Source organism: Lepidochelys kempii, chromosome 9, assembly GCF_965140265.1.
Source record: "Lepidochelys kempii isolate rLepKem1 chromosome 9, rLepKem1.hap2, whole genome shotgun sequence".
Lineage (NCBI taxonomy): Eukaryota > Metazoa > Chordata > Testudines > Cheloniidae > Lepidochelys > Lepidochelys kempii.
This window is the reverse complement of record NC_133264.1, coordinates 22,500,814-22,525,565: the sequence shown is the minus strand read 5'-3', so window position 1 is coordinate 22,525,565 and position 24,752 is coordinate 22,500,814. Positions and strand designations below refer to the sequence as shown.

General features: G+C 42.2%; 1 protein-coding gene across 4 annotated transcripts in view; it reads left to right on the top strand.

Moving 5' to 3' along the window:
• SCHIP1 (schwannomin interacting protein 1) overlaps window positions 1–24,752 on the top strand; it is a 114,805-nt gene that overhangs the window by 64,370 nt on the left and 25,683 nt on the right. For all 4 annotated transcript variants that reach the window (XM_073359539.1, XM_073359540.1, XM_073359541.1 and 1 more), the window contains one exon: window positions 23,962–24,080. In XM_073359539.1, the coding sequence (XP_073215640.1) occupies window positions 23,962–24,080 (119 nt within the window). The remainder of the gene's footprint in view (window positions 1–23,961; window positions 24,081–24,752) is intronic.

The following is a 24,752-nucleotide window of genomic DNA, read 5'->3' as shown; positions in this document are numbered from 1 at the left end:
TTTAATGATAAAGTTTTATAATCATTAAAATGCAAATTGTCAATATCACATATCAAAATGTACAAAGTATCTATCCTTAAATCAAACTCTCAGAAGTTCTCAAGCAGCATTTTTCTTACGTTGCCTTTTGGTTCATTTTCATTATTATTGATGAAAATATATTTTCATAGATTTGTGTGTGCACAGTAAAATCAATGTTTATTGGCATTTACTGATTAGAAATGTAATCCTTCCAAACTTGTTTATAACCTAACCAGATATAAAAAATGCTGTAAATTCTACTAATAAATCATAAAGTAGCAACCACTTTTGAGATTATTGTGAGAGGTGTTCATCGGTATAGGTACTGTAGTTGGGTTACCATGATCAGTTAACTAGATAATCTGCTAAAGTGCACTGTTTGGAAAAGATTGGATCCTTGGAACAGAAAGATTATTATGGCCTATTCTCTTTATGGCAGACCTTAGAAAATTTGTAGTTCATCGTTTAGTTTATTTCATTGACTCAGATAAGTGTTATCCGTGCATAATTAAATCTGAATGTTTAAAATACTGATAACAATTTCAGTTACAATTGTATTGCTCATTTTTAGTAACCTTTTTTAAAAAAAATAGCAGAAGGCACTGACTGTTTCATGCCTTACTATCAGTATGAAAAATTAATCTTTTAATGTTAAGACTAAGTAAAAGTTAATCTGTCCTGTTTTCTTGCTTTTATAAAACCTGAAATTGAAATGCATTTTCCCCCCAGACTTTGCATGCACAAAAAGATGGTATAGTTTGAAATTGTTATGTAAAATAGTTTTATATGTTCAAGGGGGTGACTAATTTTGATCCTTGAATGTGAAGGAGTGGGGAGGGGGTTGTTACATTAGATTCTTAACTGTAGTAGCTTGAGCCACAGGAAGGCAGCATGACCTATTGCATAGGGCAGTGAACAGAGAGTTAGAAGACCTTGGTTCTATTCCTGGCTCAGCCACTGACCTATTTGTGACCTTGGGGAAGTAACTTCCCCTCTTTATACCTCTGCTAACTCTTCCTCCCTTTGTCTTATCTATTTAAATTATAAACTCTTGTAGGCAGAGACTCTATCTCACTTTGTGTCTATACTCCCCCACACACACAATGAAGCCCCTATCTTGATTGGGGCCTCTAAGTTGCTACTGTGGTACTCCTACTACTACTAAAGTTGAGATGCACTCAGTATGTGTTTCCAGTTTTTATGTTAGGGTGCCCTAACTACAATCTCAGACTTCAGACTGTCTCTCTCCTAATGCTACCGTTTAAATTCACTGAAGGGAGAAACAGTTTTTGTAACTATAACCATGATTCCAGTTTCATAGCTGATGAAATTTTACGTGGGCTTCTCTCTCACAAAAGTAACCCTTACCCCGCTTTATCAGAAACCTGTTGTCCAACATAGTATTCTGAATTGATTTCTTCTCTCTCATTTGAAAGAAGATGTTCATTGAACAGTGCATTTTCATTTAAGGTTGTGATTTGATTTGAGTTAAAACCAGAATTATCAGCTTCTAGACTAATAAGCTAAATGAACTGATACGACTTATTTTTTTCTGTCGGATGGTCTCATTACAAGGTGAGTCCTGAGAGAATCTCAGCAAAGACATTTCTCCAACTGTACTTGGATGACCAGGTAATTAGCCTGAAAAATTTTAAGTGAGATTCTGTGTGAATGTATTTTAAATAGAACCCTTCTCCTTTTTATCTAATGAAAGAAGCAAACTATTCTGAGTTGGATACTGCAGTGGTGTGTGTGATTTCATTTCATTTTTTCTAAACATAATTACAAAGCCCAAAAACTTGACTTTTATGTTAGTGGTGTTGAAGTAAAATATCATCACATACATTAATTGCATTTATTATTTATATGGTGATAGTACATAGAGTTCCCCACCAGGAGCATGGCCCCTTGTACTAGACACGATACATACATGTAATAACGGAGAGCTCCTGCCCTAAACAGCTTACAAACTAAATAGATAAAACAGGACATTTTATTCCCATTGTACAGGTCGGGAAATGAGGGCAGAGAGTCAGTGACTGTCCAAGGACAGATGGGGGGAACTGAACCCAGATCTCCAAAGTCCTAGTCCAGGGCTTTAACTACAAAACTATCCTTTATCTCTGATTAAATTAAAATGATGCATAAACTCTTTGTGCAGTTTCTGTAATTTCAACAGTTTAGATGGTTTTTTCATACCCTGAAGAGGGTGGGTGTGGGTTTTTTGGTTTAGTTTTTTGGGGGGGTTGGTTTGTTTCTTGGTTTTTTTTTTTTACTTATTTATTCTGATTTTTACAATGTTGCTCTGTCAGGAAGAGTAAAAAGAATATGCTCTTTATCCAAAAATAAATGGTCAACCCGTAGTGATTAACTCCTTCAACAAAACCTTCTCCTTTGCATGAAATATATTAATCCCATGAAGAAAATACTTTGACAGCATTTCTAAATATCCGTTTTAATAGGCAGACACAATATTTTATCACTGGATTAACAGTGGGTTGTTTCAAATAATTTAAGGGGGAAGCAAGTGTAAAACATCTGAATAAACACCAGCTCTTCATGTTGTTGATTAATTTATATTGAAATTATAGAGGAGAAAGACTATTTGCTATAATCATTATTTACTATATACCTGAGTATAAACACAGTATTTACTGTATACAAGAACAGTAAAGGTTTATGAGAAAACTTGCCTTGTTTCTTCCATTAGGATGTTCTTCATTTAAAAATACAATTATTTGCTCTCCATAAATTAAAAAAAGTATAATGTCAAGAATCCTTATGCTGTCTAATAATGATCATATATTGTCCAGGCAAGTTAACCTAGAACATTTCTTGCATAAAGAGAAATCTCTTCAAAGCATTCCATGCTTTATTTCCAAAAATGAATTTGCCATCTATTGTACAATATTTAAATCCCAGAATGCATAACTACTTAATATAAATTGAGTATTCTGAAAGTATAGTGCGATGAATAAAGCTTATACAGGGTAAACTAATAAATTGTTCGCCCTCTATAACACTGATAGAGAGGTATGCACAGCTGTTTGCCCCCCACGCCCCGGTATTAATACATACTCTGGGTTAATTAATATTTAAAAAATGATTTTATTAAATACAGAAATAGGATTTAAGTGGTTCCAAGTAGACAGAACAAAGTGAATTACCAAGCAAAATAAAATAAAACCCGCAAGTCTATGTCTAATAAAACTGAATACAGGCGAAACCTCACCAGGTCCAGTAATCTTCCTTTTACAGATTAATCTCCTTCTAGTCCGGGTTCAGCAATCGCTCACACCCCCTGTAGTTACTCTCTTTTGTTCCAGTTTCTTTCAGCTAGCCTCTCCACCCCCAAGGATATCTCCTTAGCCAGCTGAAAACAAAATGGAGGGGTCTCCCACGGGCTTAAATAGACTTTCTCTTGTGGATGGAGACCCCCTCCTCTCTCCTGTGCAAAGTCCAGTTCCAAGATGGAGTTCTGGAGTCACCTGGGCAAGTCACAAGTCCGTGCATGACTCACAGTTTCTTACAGGCAGAAGCTATTGCCCACATGGTATCTTGAATGTCTCCAGGAAGACTTCTTATGTGGATTGGAGGATTCCAAGATGCATTGTTCCTTAAGTGCTTCTTGATTGGGCACTTAACTTTGCGAATTCCTTTCTCCAGGAACTGACCAAATGCTCTACTAAGGTTATTTAGAAATCAAGCCAGTACACGGCCAATATTCATAACTTCGAATACAAAAATGATACATGCATACAAATAGGATTAATAGATTCAGTAGATCATAATCTTTACGTAGATATGTTACATGGCATATGTAGCATAGAACATATTCCAGTTATGTAATATATATTCATGAGCATATTTCCATAACGCCTTATGGGGGGCACCGTCACAGTAATCACAGCTGGAGCTCCTAGCTCAGTTACGTGTTTCTGGCATTTCTTTTCTGTGTCCCAAAAACAAGACAGGCACAAGTGGAATCTTTTTTCCTGGTGTGTTTCTACCATTCTTGGCTGGATTGGCTGTGCCTGCAGCAGAAACTGTCAATAACCCTTCACTCCTCTCTGAGAAAATGAAGTCCAACTGAGGGTTGATGTATCTTGAAGGTATGCATGGGTGCTGAGAAAAATCCAAGAAAGGAGTTCCTTCGTCAACTACCCATGCAGTGTTTGGGGAGATATTGGGCTATATGGACCGTTGGTTTGAACCAGTATGGCCATTCTTATGCTGTTATGAGGGAAGGAGAGGAATCTGCTTGCACTCCCTCCCTCCCTCCACAATCTCACTGTCCCTGAAACAGACACACCAGGCTCCAACCTCTTCTCAAGGGGATCCTCTTGGAGGAAGCAGGGTGTGAATGTTTCTGTAAATATGCAGTATGGAAAATTTAACCCTCCCCTTGCAAGGGGGATCTGGTGCTATAATATCCAAGCTCCCTGTAAAGTGAGGAGAAGGGAGCACCACAAGAACTGGCCACCAGTGTCCCGTGTTCAACAGGATCGTTACATCCCCCATGCATTGGGAGGATCTTCGTACATTCACTCATTCCCCCTTTTCCTTCTCCCTTCCTCCACTGACAATTGACATGCAGCAGAATTAATACTCCTGAGTGACTTACAACGGTGTCTTCCTCCATGGAAATAACATATTCAATCTGAGCAAGGATTAAAAAGGGAAAGACGCTGGGCTTGGGGAAAAAGACAGCGAGCCATGGAATCCATGACTTCTTAAATACCATTACAAAACCAATTACTATGCCCACAAGTCTGGAGTGAGTAGAAGGCTTTATGAAATCCAAAAGGAATCCTGGTATGGAGAGTGGGGAGCAGTGAGGAACTTACTTGTGGTGGTTGGCTGGGGAGCCAAGTTCCACAGTGTTCCTTGAATTTGTATCTGCTGGTGCCAGTGGGGTTTAATCTGACTCTGAAAATATTAGAAGCTTGTGACAAGTGAAATCTTTATATTTGAATGCTTCCTTTTTCTTCACTGGGTTGGGATTTATTGTTTTTCTCCTAAAAGCTTTATTATGTCTGAAAAAAATATTCCAGCCAAGGAATCACCTTTAAGACAAAAAAAATCCCTAGTTATATACTTTGTGAAAGAAATGGAAGGGGGGAAAATCCTCCAGTTGTAGATTTTGCTACTCCTGTCTCTTAAGCAGGTAAGCCAACCATGCAATGCTTGGAGGCAAGAAAGGCAGTAAGAAGAATGAAGAGCTCCTCCTGAAATTGGAAAGGCACTGTGGGTGAATTTCCAAACAAATTATGGAATTCTTTTTTGCTTCCTCTAATAGACTGAAGTTGTGGATATTGAAACAGAACAACCAGTCTGTACAGAAAGTATTGCTATATTGTACAGGGAGGTTGTATGTGAAAGTCCCTGAAGTGAGTCCAGTTTTGCCTCCTGTAGCCTTGACTTTGAACCACACTGTTTTAATTTTGTCATAAGATACCAGGTTTTCTCTGCCCTGGTGTAGTCTGCTAGGCAAGTTTCCATCTATTTTTATCCTGCACTACCAGTGGCTGGAGGAAGATTGCTGCTTTCCTCTTGTAGCTACAACACACACTGCTAAGCAGTGAACTCAGTATAATCAGCTGGCTAAGGCTCAAAGACAGCCTTTTACTTTATTAGGGAAAAGAAACATGCTTTGAAGAGGATTCTAGGAGAATTATTCAGAGGAAGGTGATAGCAGATTGTGAGAAGACCATACCCTTGACAGGCCGAAGTGTCAGCAAGAAGTCACATTTTAACTGCATGGAATGGCAGCTGTCCTCACACTAGAGTGAATGAGACAAGGGTAAAAGTACGGGACAGTCTCTCTGAATGAAAAAGAGCAAGAACACTGACAGAATTTCAGTTTTCATCTGATATTTCAGTTTAAAAATGAGAAATCCAAACAGATCTTGGAGTATGGACTAATAAATTATGGATACAATGAATAGTGATAATTGCAAGGAATATTTAATCTGCAGTGAGGGGGTTTGAGAGTTAAAGGATGAATATGGACAGTGATGGAATGGATGACATCATCAGTAAAGTATCCACGTTGGAGATGGAGGGGAATTATAAAAAGGTAAGAGACAAAAAGGACGCTTGTCTTCTGACAATTGCTCTGTTTTTGCAAAAGAGAAACCATTCAAATCTGAAGAGTTGCCAGTACCATTCCCAGCACCCTATGCTACAGTTCATCCAGATATATAAATGTTTCTTCATGATTATTTTTCTTTATTTGCTAAAATAGTGAAACATTCTGTTATATTTAACACACAAGTAATTTTCATTAAAATTTGATTCAGTTTTTGGTATACTGCCATGTTCGGTAAAACGTCTTACACTCCACATTTAGTTGTCAAAACTGTAATTTAAGAAATAATTCAGAAATATTGTGACCCTCTAGTTTTTAATACAAATTACAGTGCAGCTTAAGAAATGAAAAATTTTGACTCTAAATTTTCATTTTATTTGTACTGCACCGTAAATACATCTTGAAGTGAAAGATATGAAAACAAGTATTCTATGAGTACAGGATTTTCATAAATATTATAACAGCCTTTGTCCCTTTAAAAATAAAGTATGCCATGTACCGTTTTGGAACTTTAAATATAGTAATTGTCTACATCTGGTAATGACAGACCTGAGGCAAAAATAGCTTCAGCGGCATGGTTGTAATCCTGACATTAACTGCAAGTATATGCTTGTCCCGACAAGCCAGGATATTATGCAACTTCTCCCTCTCTCTCCCCCCTCCCCCCCCAAACCTCCTTCCAAGGGAAACAAGTGCTGTTCTAAACTGTTTCACAGTATGTAGAAGTATCATTCCATAACAGACCCACCACCCTCAACTCTCACTAACTACAGCACTGGGCAGCATCCAGCCCATTGTATCTGACATCAGCACCTTTCAACATTTGGCCCATTGCTTCTAATATTAAATAAAAAATTGCCATAACCCCGCTGGGTTTTTAATCCAATTAAATGTTAATAGAATAACATATTTTTACCTTTAAACACTTCTGTACGTTGGCAGTGTCCTTGAATAAAGCCTCGCCTCGGTGAGGTGATATTTGCAGAGTTGTCTACTTACTGCTACGTGTTGGTTCTAAATTTACATTTTAATAAGTTTTGTACATACTCACTATTTCAGATGACATCTTAGTGTGTAAAATATATTAAAACAATGGGCTGCATTGTAATAATCACTTCTTGTGTTATGTAAGTAGTAATGTATGAACTTTGTTCACTCCTTTGGAAATACCGTCAGTAAATCCCAAGAGCTGACTCATGTACTGCTGTTTATTGGTCTGCCATGGCTTGTGTTTTCAGTGTTGTATAATTGCCAAGAAGGGAAAAAGTCTGAGGTGATAAGTGTCCACATTAATGGCATCTTAACACCCCCTGCAGTAAAGTTCTTGTACAGGGAAGATGTCATGATTGGAACAAATTTCACACTGTTGCCCAGTAAAAATACTTCAGCAATAACTCTACATTTAAACCAATTTACTATATAGATATAAAATCTACTGTGTATACAAACTGTTAAATTCCATATCAGAGTCAATTATTGTTTATTATACATGGACTGAAGTATACGTAAAAGCAGGTCAGTAAAAGATAATGGTCTAATGCATTACTACTGATGGATGAGCAATCAACTAAAGTTCCAAGTTGCTATTGTGGGATTCACATTCTTCTTAACATGCAGTATAAATGATGGGAATAACCCAGTGATATTTCAGTAACAACATTAATAAAACTGAGCAAAACAGGAAAGCTTATCCAGTAAATGTTGTTTTAGCACTCTCTGACAGTGGATGGATTAGAAATAAAACAGAACTCAGTAGTACCTGTACTCCAATACGCTATTTGATCGTTAGACTGTTCCTTTTTCTGAGGGCATATAGAGCTTTCTTGTGAAACAATTTTGCCCAATCTTATTCAATAACTAAGAATTGGAGGTAATATTGTGGCACTAAAGTATTTTTAAGTCTTTTCTTGTTAATCCCAAACCTGTTACAAGCAAACTAAAGTAAAGAAAGAAATGTGGAGTTAATCCAGGAAAGGAAAGCAGGTGTAGCTAAAGCAAATGAGAAGTAGTAAACTGTTGGCAACATGTACATAACTGTCTTAATCCTTTAAATTGCCAGAGGTATGACAGCATTTATATTATTCACCTTACTTAGTCCTTGAATGTAGATTCAGGGGGTCAGATTCTGCATTACACTTGTATAAACCCAAGTGACTCAGTGGAGTTTCTCTTGATTGGCCCATGTGAAACGGATGTAGTCTTGCCACGTTGGTTGTGTTGAATCAAAAAATGTAATACTATTTCAGATATCTGGTATGTTGTGAAAAAAGATAAAAACTGTAAAAGCTTATCTGCTAATCCCCTGTTCGTACTTGACAAAACTCCCTCTTTGTATTGAGTGTATGTACAAAATCTGCTGGAAAAAGACTGCCGTACAGGGCTACTCTTCCCAGATACTAAATAGTACCCTCTCAATGTGTCCAATCAGCATTAAATCCCATACAACCACTGGATGTGATATATAATACCTTTCAAGAAACTTCCATAATTCCTATCCACATTGGTCTTGTCATGCTCATGAATCTACAGACTAACAGAAAACAGCATTTCACACTCCAACAGAGTAGGTCATTGCAGTAGAGAGGTTGACAGGACTGTAAATCACTGCCAAAAAGCAGCTACAAATTACTGAGGAAGTTGTATCCTCTCAAACATTCAAGCCAGTTCAGATGTTCAGGCAGCAGATAATTACATCAATGGTGTAATTATAGTAAATGGTAAAATTTAAATGGTGAATACATGACCCATGGAATCAACTTTATATTGTCATATAGGAATATTTAGCCAGCGTTAAAATATCTTTGGATAGATTGACTAACTTCTGTAACTGTTGTTTTGCCAGGGCAAGTGCCCCAAGGTTAATAGCATAACTTTCAACACTCCGACTTCCAAGCAAAGTGTGTAACATTTGCCCTTTTAATGTGTTGGAAAGAAAACATGGCATCCATAACTACACAATGAAAAATCACAGATGCAAGCATTATTTATATATTATAGTACCATAAGTCTGCAGAGGGGTATGTGTTTTTATTTGTATGTATATAATACATAAAACTTTTATAATCGTCTTGTTTGTACTGTTGTCACCAGCACAGCTCTAGGGATGTTTCTCCTTTCTAATATTTGGCAAGAAGAACAGATGGTAAATAGGTGGGACAAATGTGGTAAATGGAAGTTATTGCTGTGGGGTTAAAAGAAGAGTGAGAGGTTTTTTATTTTTATTTTTTCTTGTGGGAAAGATAGGGAACCATTAAGAAAACAAATTGTAAATGTATGGGTCAGTAAACAACAAAGCTGTAATTAATATATTTTTTAAAAAGCAGTAAGTAGATAGATGTGGCATGGAGAATATGATCACAAAGGGTCAAAATGATGGCTTCCCCGTGGCATTTTAGTTGTTAATTTACTGAAGTAAGTTTGGCACTTCTCTTAATGTAAACTTAATTGAAATTAGTGTTTTAGATGTAGAGATTCTCATTTTCCTTTCCTTGACTAAACCACAGATACCTCACTGGTTTAGCAAAACTGGCCTTGAAACTTAACTTTCAGTAAGGTTCTTAGGAACTTTGTCACACATAATCAATGGTTGGGGAATTAATCCATGCATGAGTTCTGTGCTAGACCGAGTTATGTACTGATGAATACCACGTCTTTTTTTTATGTTCTTGTAAATATTTTTGGTATTGTTGTTTAAAAGAAAAAAAGAAAAATCGAACAGTTCTATTCCTGTGGTTAAAATTAGATCCTACAATGGATATAGAAGGAAGAGACTATGTAACTTTTCCTTTTCCTGTTCCTTCAGCAGCTGGACTAATGGCAGGATGTAGTGTTCAGAATTATAACACTATTTATTTATAGCACTATAATTTGGGAATTAATAATTCAAACCTGTTTTGCTTCGTGAAAGTCTAGGTGATGGGATAGAAGGCAAAATAACTCATGATATTAATGAAATGTAGCATTTGCATTCTCCTAGGTAACAGCTACAAGTAGTGCACATTTACAAAAATTCTACTGTCCTTTTAGACTGTGTGCTTTAGCCACAAAATTGATTCTTTGGTGAAAATCTGTGTATCTCACTTTAGATCTAACAGAAAGACCTATCTTTGACCATAGATGTATATAATACATGTTTAATTATGTTAATATTTTTATATTCCAAGTGTTTGTTTCTTTGTGATTTTCTTATGTAGAAAATAATTTAAAAATTCTTGGTAGCTGAAGATTGAGATTATTGATTTGGTTCCTGTCTGAAACCAAGTTTCTCTAATATCAAAATATTCAGTGTATCCGTTACAGTGATCTATCTTTAGCATGAAATCCAGCTTTCAAGTATATTAGGCTTTTTAGGAACTGTTCCCTGTTTTATAAGAACTTATGGCACAATTGATACCTTTATGGTCATTATCTAGAGGGTGACTTACAAAGTGCGTTAATGTGGGTTCAATATTGGGAATTGTATTATTCAATATTTCAGTAATTATTTAGTGGATAAAATAAATTGTACATTGATCAAATGTACAGATATCAAACTGGGAAGAATTGCAATCACAGTGGGGGATGGATCAAAATTACAGAATGATCTGAAAGTTTGAGAGAGATCTAAATGGGACTAAATATGTAAAAGTAAAAAAGCAGGGAAGAGTAACCCCCAGCACAAGCATAAAAGATGAGGGTGCTACTTAAAGAGCAGTAATGCAGAAAAGTCTTTGGAGATGAGAGAGAGACAGATGAGACATGAGTTCAAAATGAAGTGAAGCTGCAAAAAAGGCAAATGACATTCTGGTCTGAATGTAGGGTTAGCACTGGTAGAACACGGGAAATGTTAAAAATACTTTATGCCAGCTTGGAGGGAGTCATATATATTTGGCATCTTATTTCTAAAACAGTGGTTTCCAAACGTGTTCTGCCGCTTGTGCAGGGAAAGCCCCTGGCGGGCCGGGCCGGTTTGTTTACCTGCCGTGTCTGCAGGTTCGGCCGATCGTGGTTCCCAGTGGCCACGGTTCACTGCTCCAGGCCAATGGGAGCCGCTGGAAGCAGCGGCCAGTACGTCCCTGGGCCCACACCATTTCCAGCATCTCCCATCGGCCTGGAGAAGTGAACCGTGGCCACTGGGAGCCACGATCGGCCAAGTGTGCGGACACAGCAGGTAAACAAACTGGCCCAGCCCACCAAGGGCTTTCCCTGCACAAGCAGCGGAGCAAGTTTGGGAATCACTGTTCTAAAAGAATATAGATACATCAGAATCCAATGAAGGGCCACTAAAGTAATAAATAGATGAGAAGATAAGGAAATTAATTGTGTGACTTGGAGGAAAGGGATATTTGAGGGTAGTATATTCGTACAGATTGAAAAAAATATTTACAGTAATGAGGTGAATAATAAGCAATAGACTTGAGGTAAAGAAAATCTTAAAACACTATAAAGCCATAGTTAACATGCAACCCAGACAGAGCATGGATTGTCTCTCTTATCCATTTGTACAGCACCTGACACAATGAGGCCTCATTCTTGTTTGGGGTCTTGAGGCATACCTCTAATGTAAATATTTAATCATCCTAATGTTCAATTTGCAGGTATCTTGTGACCTTCCCAAGAGAGTTCCTTAATAACAAGGCCACTGTTCCTTCCGGCAGAGGTGCTTAAGAGTAGACGAAATGGAAGAAAATGTTGCTCTTTGCAAGCAGTAGAGTAGATACACATTTTTCAACTGGTGGGGCATGACCCTCAGGTGCATATTAAGGAAGTAGAGAAATACTACCTGTCACTAGGACCCAGCGGGTGCAAACTTAGGACTAAGAAGCAGCAGCTTGCACTCCTCCTCCATTGCTCCTTGTTTTCATCCGTGCCAAGATAGAAAACATAGGTCCCTGGTGAAAAAAGGGTGAAAACCACGGAACTAGATGACACATAATTTAATTTAATCATAATATTTAATAAAACGTTGCACTGTTGCATACTATTTTCCATATGAGAATCTCAACAAATTTTGGGAAGCATTAATGACATTCTGCATAAAACCTGCCAGATGTATGAAAGTACACAGGATTGATTAGGCACTTTATAGATGTCTGATTCCCCCTCACTAAGGCTCTGATCCTGCAAAAACTTACTGAGCATGGTGCTACTACCATGAACAGTTTTTTTTTATTTTGGTGGATCTATTCATGCTAATAAGCACTACATAAAGTAGTGCTGTTACAGTGGAAAAGGTTTTGTACAAAAACATGTATGAAAGTGTGTAAATAAATTCTCATGGGATAAAAACCCTGAAAGAAAATACAGAAATAGGTGTTTTTAGACACCCTCTAAGATGTCATAAATAACGTCTGAAGATTACATTAAAGCTACCAAACATTGCAACAGTTGTATGCTTTATTTGAAAAATTTTGAGTAAATTTTATCTATACTGTAGCTCTGATCACTAACCTTTTTGAAGATAAATCCTAGCCAAATGACTAAAGAATCACAAGAGATCTAAGTTTTGAGGACCGCTGTTATTCACCAGACTAATAACATAAGAACGGCCATACTGGGTTAAACCAAAGATCAATCTAGCCCAGTATCCTATCTTCTGACAGTGGCCAATGCCAGGTGTCCGAGAGGGAATGAACAGACTGAGGGGCTGACTAAGGGCTTGAGTTCAACCTTGTGGCTAGCCTTGCCCAGGGTATAGCAGTCTCTTCAGTGGATTTACCTATTAATGTTTAGATTATAGAGTTCTTTGCATTTGTGTATCTAGTGCAAATGAGCACTGTATACATTTAGAAAAAGTTTGTGGTGCCTCTGTAGCTTTAAAATAAGTTACTGCAAACAATGCTAATATTTATATTAAAACTTCAGATACTAATATAATAATTTTGTTTTCGTCTGCATTGACCCAGAAATCCTTATGCGCCTATAGGACAAGATACTGTCACTAAGTATCATAATACATCTGAATACAAAGTCAAAATATAAGTTTGTGTAAATTTAGACTAATTAGGATATAATGTGTTGTATGCAAAGAGTGCCAGTTAAAAGATGATTGATTGCTGACTAATGCTGTTTGTGTATGCCCATGATATACTAAAAACACTGGGTTGATCAGTTCTTCTTCGATTGCTCATGTGTATTCCACAATAGGTGTGCGTGCTCGCTACGTGCACCAGTGCCGGAAGTTTTTCCCCTAGCAGTACCCGTAGGGGGAGCTCCCCAGCGACCCCTGGAGTGGCACCTCCATGGCGCGGTATAAGGGAGCTGTGTGCTCCCCCCACCCTCAGTTCCTTCTTGCCTCCAGTGAAGGTGCATCGGAACTGCTCTGCTCCAGCTTTGCTGTAGCTCGTCCCCAGAACTTTTTGTTCTTTCAGTGTTAGTACCTGTAGTTAGTTAGCAGTTCAGTTAGTTAGAGGGCACAGGCCGGGGCATGCCCCACACCCTGGGTTTTAAGTTGTGCAACACTTGTAGGCGATCTATGCCAGGGAGTGACCCGCATGCAGACTGTTTATGCTGTTTGGGAGAAACCCATATCGGCGATCGTTGCAAGATTTACGAGTCGTTTGAAACTCGGACTGGAGATTAGGCTCCGGGCTATTCTGATGGAGTCGGCGCTGACCCCGACTCCGGTGCGCTGCTCCGAGTCGGCACCAGGCACCGCAGCGTCGGCGTGCAGCGACCTTCCGATGCCTTCGACCAGTCGGCACTGCTCCCCGTCCCCGGGGCACAAGAAGGCAAAGGAAACGCCTTCTTCGCAGCAGCACCAAGGGAATCCAGGGGCAGAGACTAGACCCATGTTGAGCAGTCCTCGATCTCCTCCAGCCTCTAGGCCTCCGACTCATGTAGAGTGGAGTAGCCCGGCTGCTTCAGAAACGCCGGAGGCCCTGCAGGTGGCCCGGGACATCATGTCCGTGCCGGTACCAGGAGCGCCACCGATGTTGGCACCACGCCCCAGGGGCAAGCCACCGCTTGGTTCTCCGCAGTCGCCCCCAGCATGACACCGGTCTCAGTTTGTGGATCGCCCTCAACTCCCACCAGACTGTCTGTCTGGTTGGGTGCCGTCTGACCGAAACTCCTGGCACTGCTTCGCGTCACGGAGTGAATACCGACGGGACCGAGGCAGACATCGCCAGAGGTCCTCTTCTCATAGGGATTACCGCGGCTGGTCACGGAACGGACATCAACGCTGTTCCCGCTCGGAATCCCACTTCAAGACTCCACCAAGGCATTGCCTCCGCAGGCCAGGGCATCGATCACTGGCACCTCGCAGTCACTGGTCCGGCCGTCGGAGCCGATCGCAGAGCAGCAGCTACAGACGGTACCAGTCCTCCGCATCGAGGTTGCGGTCCCATGGGCAACATCGCTCCCTGCACTGCCATTCCTCCCGGTCCCAAGACAGCAGCAGATTGTTCGTCAGCCCGGCCTCCACTTGTAGTCTCCCTTCCATGGGACAGGCCAGACAGGCCAAACAACCAGGGCCCATCAGTGTCACAGCCAGCGCAGTGACTCCGAGCCCCGTGGCCGGCCCAGTGGTACAAGTGGGCACCGTGGCCCCAACACAGCCCCCGGTGGGGGCCCGCTCGGTAGCCAGAGCCTCAGAGGCGCCATCGGCCTCCCTCTCCAGACCTCCAAGGAGGGGGTCAGTGGGACACATGTCCTTGGCACCGTGCCTGGAGTCCCACCAAGTGGTGATCCTCCGGTGCTGGCGGACACCCAGAGCACCTGCTGGCTTCCTTGCCCTCCCCGGATGAGGCGATAACAGCCCCACCCCCCTCCGTCCCGCAGGAGGACGTAGGGCCCATCAAAAAGTTTTTAAAAGGGTGGCATCAAGCCTCCACCTCCAGGTAGAGGAGTTGGAGAAACCCTCAGACTCCCTGTTCAACGTGCTGTCCTCTTCGACACCGGGCAGGGTAGCTTTATCCCTCCACAAAGGGGTGGCAAAAATTTCAAATGCCTTGTGGCAAACACCGGCTCACTGGCCCTCATCTCTAAGAAGGCGGAACGCAAGTACTTTGTCCCCGCCAAGGGGCACGAGTACCTCTACACCCACCCGGCACCCAACTCCCTGGTGGTCGAGTCATCAATCACAGGGAGCAGCAGGGCCAACCAGCCCCTGTCCTGAAAAATAAAGATTCGCGGAGGCTGGATTTTTTCGGGAGAAGGCTTTATTCTCCCTTGAGTTTTTAGTTGTGGGTGGCAAACTACCAGGCGCTCCTGGGCAGGTATGAATTCAATTTGTGGGGTTCCCTGCCCAAGTTCGAGGATTCCCTCCAGGAGTGCAATAAGAAAGAGTTCAAGGCGCTGGTGGAGGAGGGTACAGCAGTTGCCAGAGCATCCCTGCAAGTGGCTCTGGATGCGCCAGACATGGCAGCACAGTGCATGGCCTTGGCGGTGTCCATGGGAAGGGCGTCGTGGCTCCTGCTGTCCGGGCTGTCCAGTGGAGCGCAGGCTGCCATGCAGGATCTCCCGTTTGACAGCAAAGCTCTGTTTGTGGAGCAAACAGATACAAAGCTGAATGGCATGAAGGACCCACACACGACCCTCCAGACTCTGGGTTTCTATATCCCGTCTCTGGCCAAATCTAAGTTTAGGCCGCAGCAGGCTCCCGCTCAGGTCACCCAACCGAAGTACAAGGCCGCCTATAACAAGTTGAGGGTCTATAAAAGGTGCCCTCAGAGGCAGTTGCGGCCTGCCCTGCAACCTGGGTCCTCCAAGAGCAAACAGGCAGGGAAAAAGGCGGTTTTGATGGGACGCTCGGGGGCACCTGGCCAGTTCTCCCCAGGGATATCTCTCCCTCCCCTCCCCCCCCACCATGAAGCTTCCCTTCTACAATTGGTTGTGTGCTTTCCTCCCAGAGTGGTCACGGCTGAAAGGCCAAAGGAGGACTCAGGCCCATTCTGGATCTGCAGGATCTAAACCAGTTCATGATGAGGCTCAAGTTCCACATGGTCTCACTGGTCTCCATCATCCCCTCCTTGGACCCCGGGGACTGGTACACTGCCCTTGATCTGCAGGACATGTACTTCCATGTTCACATTTTCGAGGGGCACAGACGCTTCCTCTGTTTCCTGGTGGGCAGAATCACTACCAGTTTACGGTCCTCCCATTTGGCCTATCCACTTCCCCCAGGGTATTTACAAAATGTATGTCGGTGGTAGCAGCCTACCTCAGGCGCCGGGGTCCAGATCTTTCTGTATCTGGATAATTGGCTGGTCAAGGGCAGCTCTCGGTCGCAGGTGAGGGATCATGTGATGCTTCTACTGTCCACGTGCGCTGCCATGGACCTGTTGGTAAACTACGCCAAGCCCACATTCGTCCCGGTCCAACGCATAGAGTTTATTGGGGCGCTCCTGGACAACTCGTCAGCCACAGCCTCCCTCCCACCGGACAGGTTCGAGACCCTAAAAGGGCTCATCAATACGGTCACAAGGTTCCTGGTGACTATGGCCAGAGCATGCCTCCAGCTCTTGGGTCACATATCGGTGTGCACATACGTGGTCGCCACGCCAGACTCTGAATGGGGCCCCTCCAGCTCTGGCTGGCCTCGGAGTTCTCCCAGGCCAAGGACAGGATGGACAAGGTCCTCACCATGCCTGACTTGGTGATCGCCTCACTGCAGTGGTGGTCCACCCCAAGCAACACGCTCCAAGGGGTCTCATTCTGGGACAGGATCCCGTCACTGGAGCTGGTGTCCGATGCGTCAGAGCTGGATTGGGGGGCACATGTGGGGAATGTTCACACCCAAGGTCTGTGGTTGGCGCAGGATCTGTCCCTACACATAGAAGTCAAGGAACTCAGGACGGTACGCGTGGCATGCATGGCCTTCTGCTCACACCTGCAGGGCAAGATAGTCAGGGTCCTCACGGACAACACTGCCTTGATGTTTTATATCAACAGGCAAGGTGGAACCTGGTCCTCTGCCGTGAAGCCCTCAGGCCGTGGGATTTCTCTATAGCCCTCGACATCTGCCTGAGGGCCTTCCATCTGCTGGGCGCCCGGAATGCGCGGGCGGATCGCTTAAGTAGGAACTTCTCCTCCCAACACGAGTGGTCTCTCCACCCGGAAGTGGCTCACCAGCTCTTCTGCGTGTGGGGAACTCCCCAGGTGAACCTGTTTGCAGCGCGGCAGAACCAGCGCTGTCCCTGGTTCTGCTCCGGTGCAGGGGGGACTGGGATGGGGTGCTATCTCAGATGCCTTCTGCCTGTCCTGATCAGGCCAGTTTTCTCTCTCTATGCCTTCCCGCCCCCCTCCCCCGTTCCCACTTATCAGCAGGGTCCTGGAAAAAAAATAAAGACAGACAAGGCATGTGTCCTCCTGATTGCCCCAGCGTGGCCAGGCTGCATTGGTACGGGGCCCTCTCAGGCCTGGCAGTTGCTCCACCGTGGCCATTGCTGCTCCGCCTGGACCTGCTCTCCCAGGACCAGGGCCGCCTCCTCCACCCAACCTAGCAGCTCTCCACCTCATGGCATGGCTGCTCAATGGTTAGGTAGAGGGAAAAGGACGTGCTCAGAAAGGTTCCAACGCATCCTCCTGAAAAGCAGACGGCCCTCCACGCCGCGCCTACTTGGCAAAATGGTCACGGTTCTCCAGATGGGCAGTTGAACGGGGTATCTCCCTTGTGGCCGCCCCGATCCAGCTTACCTTCTCCACCTTAGAGCCCAGGGCCTGGCGCCCTCGTCAGTCAAGGGGCACCTGGTGGCCATATCGGCCTTCCATCCGCTGGTGCAGGGGCACATGGTATTCCCCTATGCTACGACTGGCCGGTTCCACAAGGGGTTGGACCGTCTTTCCCGTATGTTAGGCTCCAGTCCCGCAGTGGGACCTGAACCTGGTGTTTTCCCGTCTCTCAAGGGGCCCCCGTTTGAGCCGCTAGCCGCATGTTCCTGGTCTCACCTCTCGTGGAAGGTGGCCTTCCTGGTGGCTATCACGTCAGCCAGGTGGGTCTCGGAGCTCAGGGCCCTGACTTCCGAGCCCCCATACATGGTTTTTCATAAGGACAAAGTCCAGTTCCACCCACACCCTGCATTCCTCCCGAAGGCGGTCTCCACCTATCACATGGGTCAGGACATTTTTCTGCCAGTCCCCTGCCCCAAGCCTCATGCGTTCAGTGAGAAACACCACCTCCATGCACTCAATGTGCGAAGGGCTCTGGCTTTCTACCACGAGCGGACTAAGCCGTTCAGGAAGCTTCGCAACTGTTCGTCGCCTCGGCTGAGCGCATGAGGGGTCGGTCAGTCTCCACTCAGCATCTCTCCAACTGGATCACTTCGTGTATCCGCACCTGTTATGATCTGGTGGGCGTTCCCCCGCCACCGATTGTGAAGGCGCACTCAACTTGAGCGCAGGCCTTATCGGCTGCCTTCCTGGCCCACGTCCCCATCCAGGACATTGTAGGGCCGCCATGTGGTCTTCAGTTCACACATTCACCTCGCACTATGCAATTGTCTCCCAAACCAGGGATGACGCCAAGTTTGGCAGGGCTGTACTCCATCCCAGGAATTTGTGAACTCCTACCCACCTCCAACAGATATAGCTTGGAATCATCTATTGCGGAATACACATGAGCAATCACTCGAAGAATAAAAGACAGTTACCTTTTCAATAACTGGTGTTCTTCGGGATGTTTTGCTCATGTCTATTCCATATCCCGCCCTCCTTCCCCTCTGTCAGAGTTGTCTGGCAAGAAGGAACTGAGGGTGGGGGGAGCACACTGCTCCCCTTATACCATGCCATGGAGGAGCCACTCCAGGGGTCGCTGGGTCGCTCCCCCTATGGGTACTGCTAGGGGAAAAACTTCCAGCACCAGTGCACATGGCGAGCACACACACCTATTGTGGAATAGACATGAGCAACGCATCTTGAAGAACACCAGTTACGGAAAAGGTAACTCTCTTTTATATCAGATTGCAAAAGCAAAAGATGTCCACTGCATGTACTCATTCTTGAGGAAGTCTGCGTTCCCTGATACTCCAGAATTGAAAGTGGAGTTAATGGAAGATATCCCCTAAAGAAGCTGGGGAATGGTGCTGGGGTTCCTAATGACTGGTACAGTGAAGAGAGAAGAACCCCCATCTTTTTTGTCTTTCTGTGTGTCCAGGACAAACAACCCAGTTTAGTGAGATTGAGGGGGCAAAACGCTGTCATAATATGGTCTGGCATGGTTTACTTACTTTCAAATTAAATGAAAGATAATTTTTTTTCAAATACTTATCTAGTATTTTTTATATTCAAAGATCTTAATTACCGTAATTAATCCTCACAGCAACCTTGTGTGAGAGAGAAGTAGGTATGTGAGCCGGTACGACATTGTGCATCCACTATGGGAAAAGGACTGAGAGGCTTTTTCCATTGGACCATATGAACTGGAACCATAAACTCACTGAACATTAAATCCCACCAAATGAGGGCAGATCTATCCCCATCATCGTATCCACTCATTATACTCCACACCTGAACATAGCCATTATATGGACAACATATCCCCATATCTCAATGTCTGTACTTTGACCAGTTAAACTTTTACCCTCAATCGGGGAGATTGCAGATTTTGTATCCCTTACGCCACCCATTCCTAAACCGAATTTCGCACCCCTTGATAATCTGTACCTTATTCCCTAATAACCAGAAACTTCAATGCCTTAACTCTGTACCATTTTCCCTTTACTTCAACATTATCTTAATAAAATTATTCACTAGAATTCAGGAGTTCCTAGCTTCTAGTACTGAGGCATGGCCTGGTGGACTAAAGATCCTATTAGAGCATTCTGTGGAGAGTTAAAAATAGTGATTCATCGTAAAAATGAATAGGATAAGAGAACTGGAAGTGGCAGGGATTGGCCTGTATTTGTTCTAACCTTGTATTTAGATTTTTTTGATACCAGAGGATATGGTACATTGTTTCTTTAGTGAGTGCCTTCTTCACATCTTGATTTGTTCTTCAAACTGACATTTTTCTAGTTTAAAAAATGCTGAGAGAGATTAAGGGTGCAAGCATCTTCAGCATGTAATAGATTGCATGAAAAATCTAATCAAGGAATAATTTGATGGGGCTTACTTTATGGTATCGGCACTTTCGGTGTACTGAAAACTAATATTCCAGCTTATTAAGTTCAGTAAATGTGCTTTTGAAGCTATTGATTTTTGTTTTGTGCTGCACTATGTTACTTCATCATGTTTGGATAGAAAAGCGATATACTGGATGAATGAAAGACTATAAATTACTGTAAATTTTAGAGAACAGTACACAGTGAGCATCTAAATCTAGGTTTATTCATTAATGAGGGCTACTAACGATGATGCTATCAGAATTCACTAGACAGAAGGTTTCACTGAAGCTGAGGGATTAATATAATTGCTTCAAAACAGACAATGTGGCGTCAGCTTCGAACAGTAGGACAAACAATCAAGGAATTAGAATCTAAAGAACAGCTTTGCTTTATCTGGCTTGTGCTGTGTGAAGCAGACTTTCTTTTCTACCTTTTTAGCTGCTCTAACTAAATGTATTATGTATTGATCACTAGTGAGACAGTTAACTGGTAGTATTCGCACAGTCTAGCATAGCATTTCATTGCATGAAATAAAATAACTTTGAGATTTAAAAATACATTCCTTGTCCTCAAAAATTTGTATTTTATTCATTAGTTGAAGAGATTGTTGAAGTTACTTTGGATAGCCATCTTCAAGTCTTTCCTCTCATTTTTCCCCCAATGCTGTTCTCCAAAGTTGGCCATGGTGGTATGCTGCTACAATTAGAAACCCAATGCAGAGTTTTATGTTGGAAAAAGTGCAGTAGGCTATATCCAGCCATTCTTTATCACATGCCTCTCTCTGAAGACCATGAAGGTCTGGCATAAAAATCAATGACAGGATATGGCCTACTAGTAATTGCTGGAGGCTGCAAAAGAACATAGTCCTAGGGCGTATATTTTTATCATAATGAGGGAAGATTTGTGTGTGAAGTTGCCCATGCATCACAAGCTATCAAAAGGATTTTGGTTTTCAGATGTTTCCAGGGCGGTGTAATGAAATAACAAATAAGAAACAGTTGGGAAGGAAAAGTAGTATTGGCAAAACTACCTGTTTTTGCCTCAATGTATTCTTTGAAATGACTAAACCATTTTTTCTGAAACTAAAATAAACAAACATATATAAGATCAGCCTGAGGAAGGAAGCAAACATGGAAAATTTTAGCCAGAACAGTTAGTCTGGCTAAGTTATAAACACCTGAAAATTGGGACTTACAGTTGAAAATGCTAGACAACTTTAATTATAGGTTTTGCTACCAGGCTTACCTATAATTTTTTGGGGTTAGATTTAGGGTTGTCAAGTGTCCGTTTTCGACCAGAAAGTCCAGTCAAAAAAGGAACCTGTCAGAGTCCAGTTAGCACTGCTGACTGGACACTAGAAGTCTGGTTACTTGCAGTAACTGGCCTCTGCCACAGGAGGTGGTGGGTGGGAAGAGCAGCAGCTGCTGCTGGAGTCTGGAGGAGCATTCAGGAACGGCTCCAGTGGAGAGAGGTACCCACAGCTCCCCCACCCCCAAACCCTGGATTGCCGGTCCCCCCTCCCCCACCCCCAGACTGTGGCTCCCCCCTCCCCCGTCCTGCCCCAGTTACCCACCCCACCCCTGGAGTGCGGTTTCCCCTCTCCTGTCCTGCCCCAGTTACTCCCCACCCCTACAGCCCTGATCAGCTGGCAGGGGAAGAGAGCAGCAAGCGATGGGGGCAGGGGAGGAGCAGGGGGCACAGCCTCAATGGAAAGAGGTGGAGCAGGAGGTGGGAGAGGTTCTGGGCACTCATTGTCCAGTTTTCACACAGTAGAAAGTTGGCCATCCTTGTCAGATTGTGAAAAGAGAGGAGAGTTCAGCTTTCAAATGAAGACCAAATTCTACTAAAAGTCTGACGATATAATGGATGATATAATAGTGTAAAATTGATTGAGGTCAGAACTAAATCATGATGATCTGGCTCTTTTGTCCTTAATAAAATTTGCATGTAATTTTATATTACCATGTAGAATCAGAAAGGTACTTTCTTTAATTACATTAAACAAGTAAAACCATTCAAGTGCATTTATATGAAGATATCAGAATTAAACCCAGACTTGCACAGTCTATTTTGCTTTATCTGTTACATATTTTACAGCATGTACTGTACATTGTTGTAGAGCAGTTGATAGACTGAACATGTTCCTTCCATTAATCCTTTGCCTTCCTACATGTTTTTGGTGTCAGTGTTGACACAATTATTTATGGCCCTCTGGTACAGTATTATATTAATACTAAACATAAATAAAGTTTTCATTTACTGCATATTGATTGGTTCAGTCCAAATATAAAACGAAGTCTATAGCCATTGATTGGTGATTTTTTAAAGCACTTTGTAGCTTAAATTTTTTAAATGTAAAACATAAAGAAAAGAGTAAAGAATAATTCAGCAGTAGCCATTATAAATATATTTTGAATAAATTGTTTGGAGAAGAAACAATCACATAAGAAAATATATATAGAAAAAGTAACAAATTTAATTGTGGTAATTTAGTTCAGATCAGTCTGGTTACTTTACAGATGTTCATTCTACTCTGATTCAGCAATTATTTCGTGTCACTTCATATATAAAAAAGGTAAGAATGTAAGCTCCCTCAGACGGGAAAAAAGGTGTCTTTTCAGACAGCTTTTATTTTGGCATAACCACTATATATATTATTATTATTCTATTTTAAATATATAAATCTGAAAACGCACATTTTATGAAATATCTTCATCATTTACATTTTTAAGAAAGTTAATAAATGTTTATACACTTATGTAAAAAGAAAAGGAGGACTTGTGGCACCTTAGAGACTAACAAATTTATTTGAGCATAAGCTACAGCTCACTTCATCAGATGCATTCAGTGGAAAATACAGTGGGGAGATTTATATACACAGAGAACATGAAACAATGGGTGTTACCAGACACACTGTAACGAGAATGATCAGGTAAGGTGAGCTATTACCAGCAGGATACATACTCTTATGTATGATCCAATGATTTCACTGTTTTTTCTATAATAGGTGCAGCTTCCTTTTGAACAGATATTTTTATGTTGTTAGCTCAATATGAAAGTATTTTGCTAATGTTTTGGAAAATCTTCCTTAAAACGTTTTGAGTCCATAATCCAAGTAACAGTGTAAACACAGGTTTCAGAGTAACAGCCATGTTAGTCTGTATTCGCAAAAAGAAAAGGAGTACTTGTGGCACCTTAGAGACTAACCAATTTATTTGAGCATAAACTTTCATGAGCTACAGCTCACTTCATCGGATGCATACTGTGGAAAGTGTAGAAGATCTTTTTATACACTTGCTTTGTGTGTATAAAAAGATCTTCTACACTTTCCACAGTATGCATCCGATGAAGTGAGCTGTAGCTCACGAAAGCTTATGCTCAGTGTAAACACAGTAATTTTCTAGATTTACAATGAGTTGTTTGGCATAAAAGGTTGGTTTCCTTCAGTACCTGTTTTCTAGAACTACCATTTCATCCCCATTTATCATCATTTCCACTGGCGACTAGGTACTTGAGCAACAGTCAATGGAGGGAAGAATGAAGAAGCTGCTCTTTAAAGCCCTGAGGATGAGTGGGTTAGATAAGCTTGAGGTGAACAAGGCTGAGATAAATAGTGTATGTACATCAGTGGCAACTGAAAGGAGATTTTTAATTTAAAACAAAGCCTTTGAAATGTCCTCAGTGTAGTGGTGGGTTTCTAACTTTGCTCATCTAATGTTACAATACTGTAAATGCTAATTCTGTACTGTCAGCTTGAATACTGAATACTACAGAAATGTGTTGTTATAACTGATGGATTAATACTTCGTTGTCTACCTGCACTTTTAGGCTCAGAAAAATGAGAGAGAATCTATCAGGCAGAAATTGGCACTTGGAAGTTTCTTTGATGATGGCCCAGGAATTTATACCAGCTGTAGCAAAAGTGGCAAGCCAAGCCTTTCTTCTCGGTAAGTAAAATGGCATAGTGAGCATTCCTAATGTTTATGGATTTCATGTGGTATAGCATCAGAGTGAATTTAAAGGTGAATATGTGGGGGAGAGGGTAAAAGCTAATATGAGGCTTTGGGTAGTGTATTATATCTTTAGTATGAAGTTCTTTGAGAAACTCATTAGAATATTGAGGGAGGCCCTGATGTTTGTAGGCTCCATTTTCTCTTCTGGTTGCCTCCCTAGATTTTTAGTGGCAACCATACCTTTTAAATGGCCCTCGTTTTAGATCCATGGTTTCCTAGGTTCCACACAAATTTGTATCTGTCATGTCAGTTTGTTGTGAATAATTTACAAAAAAAAATGAACAATCTTGGGACTGAGGTTATAGAACATTGGCTGCAGATGGAGTCGGTGGCCTATCCCATAATTTATCACTAGAATTCTATGACAAATCCCTCTCTTGCCTGTTGTGCTGACAGAGATATTACAGTTGCAAAGGGGTTTACACAGAGCTGAATTCTTCTACCATAAAGTGTTCGGCTATATGGCAACGGGGAACAGAACTTTCAACTCATTCTTGCAAAATCCCTGAACACCTTCAAATCTCCCTGACTCCAGTGGGATCGGGTACACTCAGCACTTTGCAGGATCAAGTTGCTGATTAGCTATGAAAACATAGCAGAATAGAG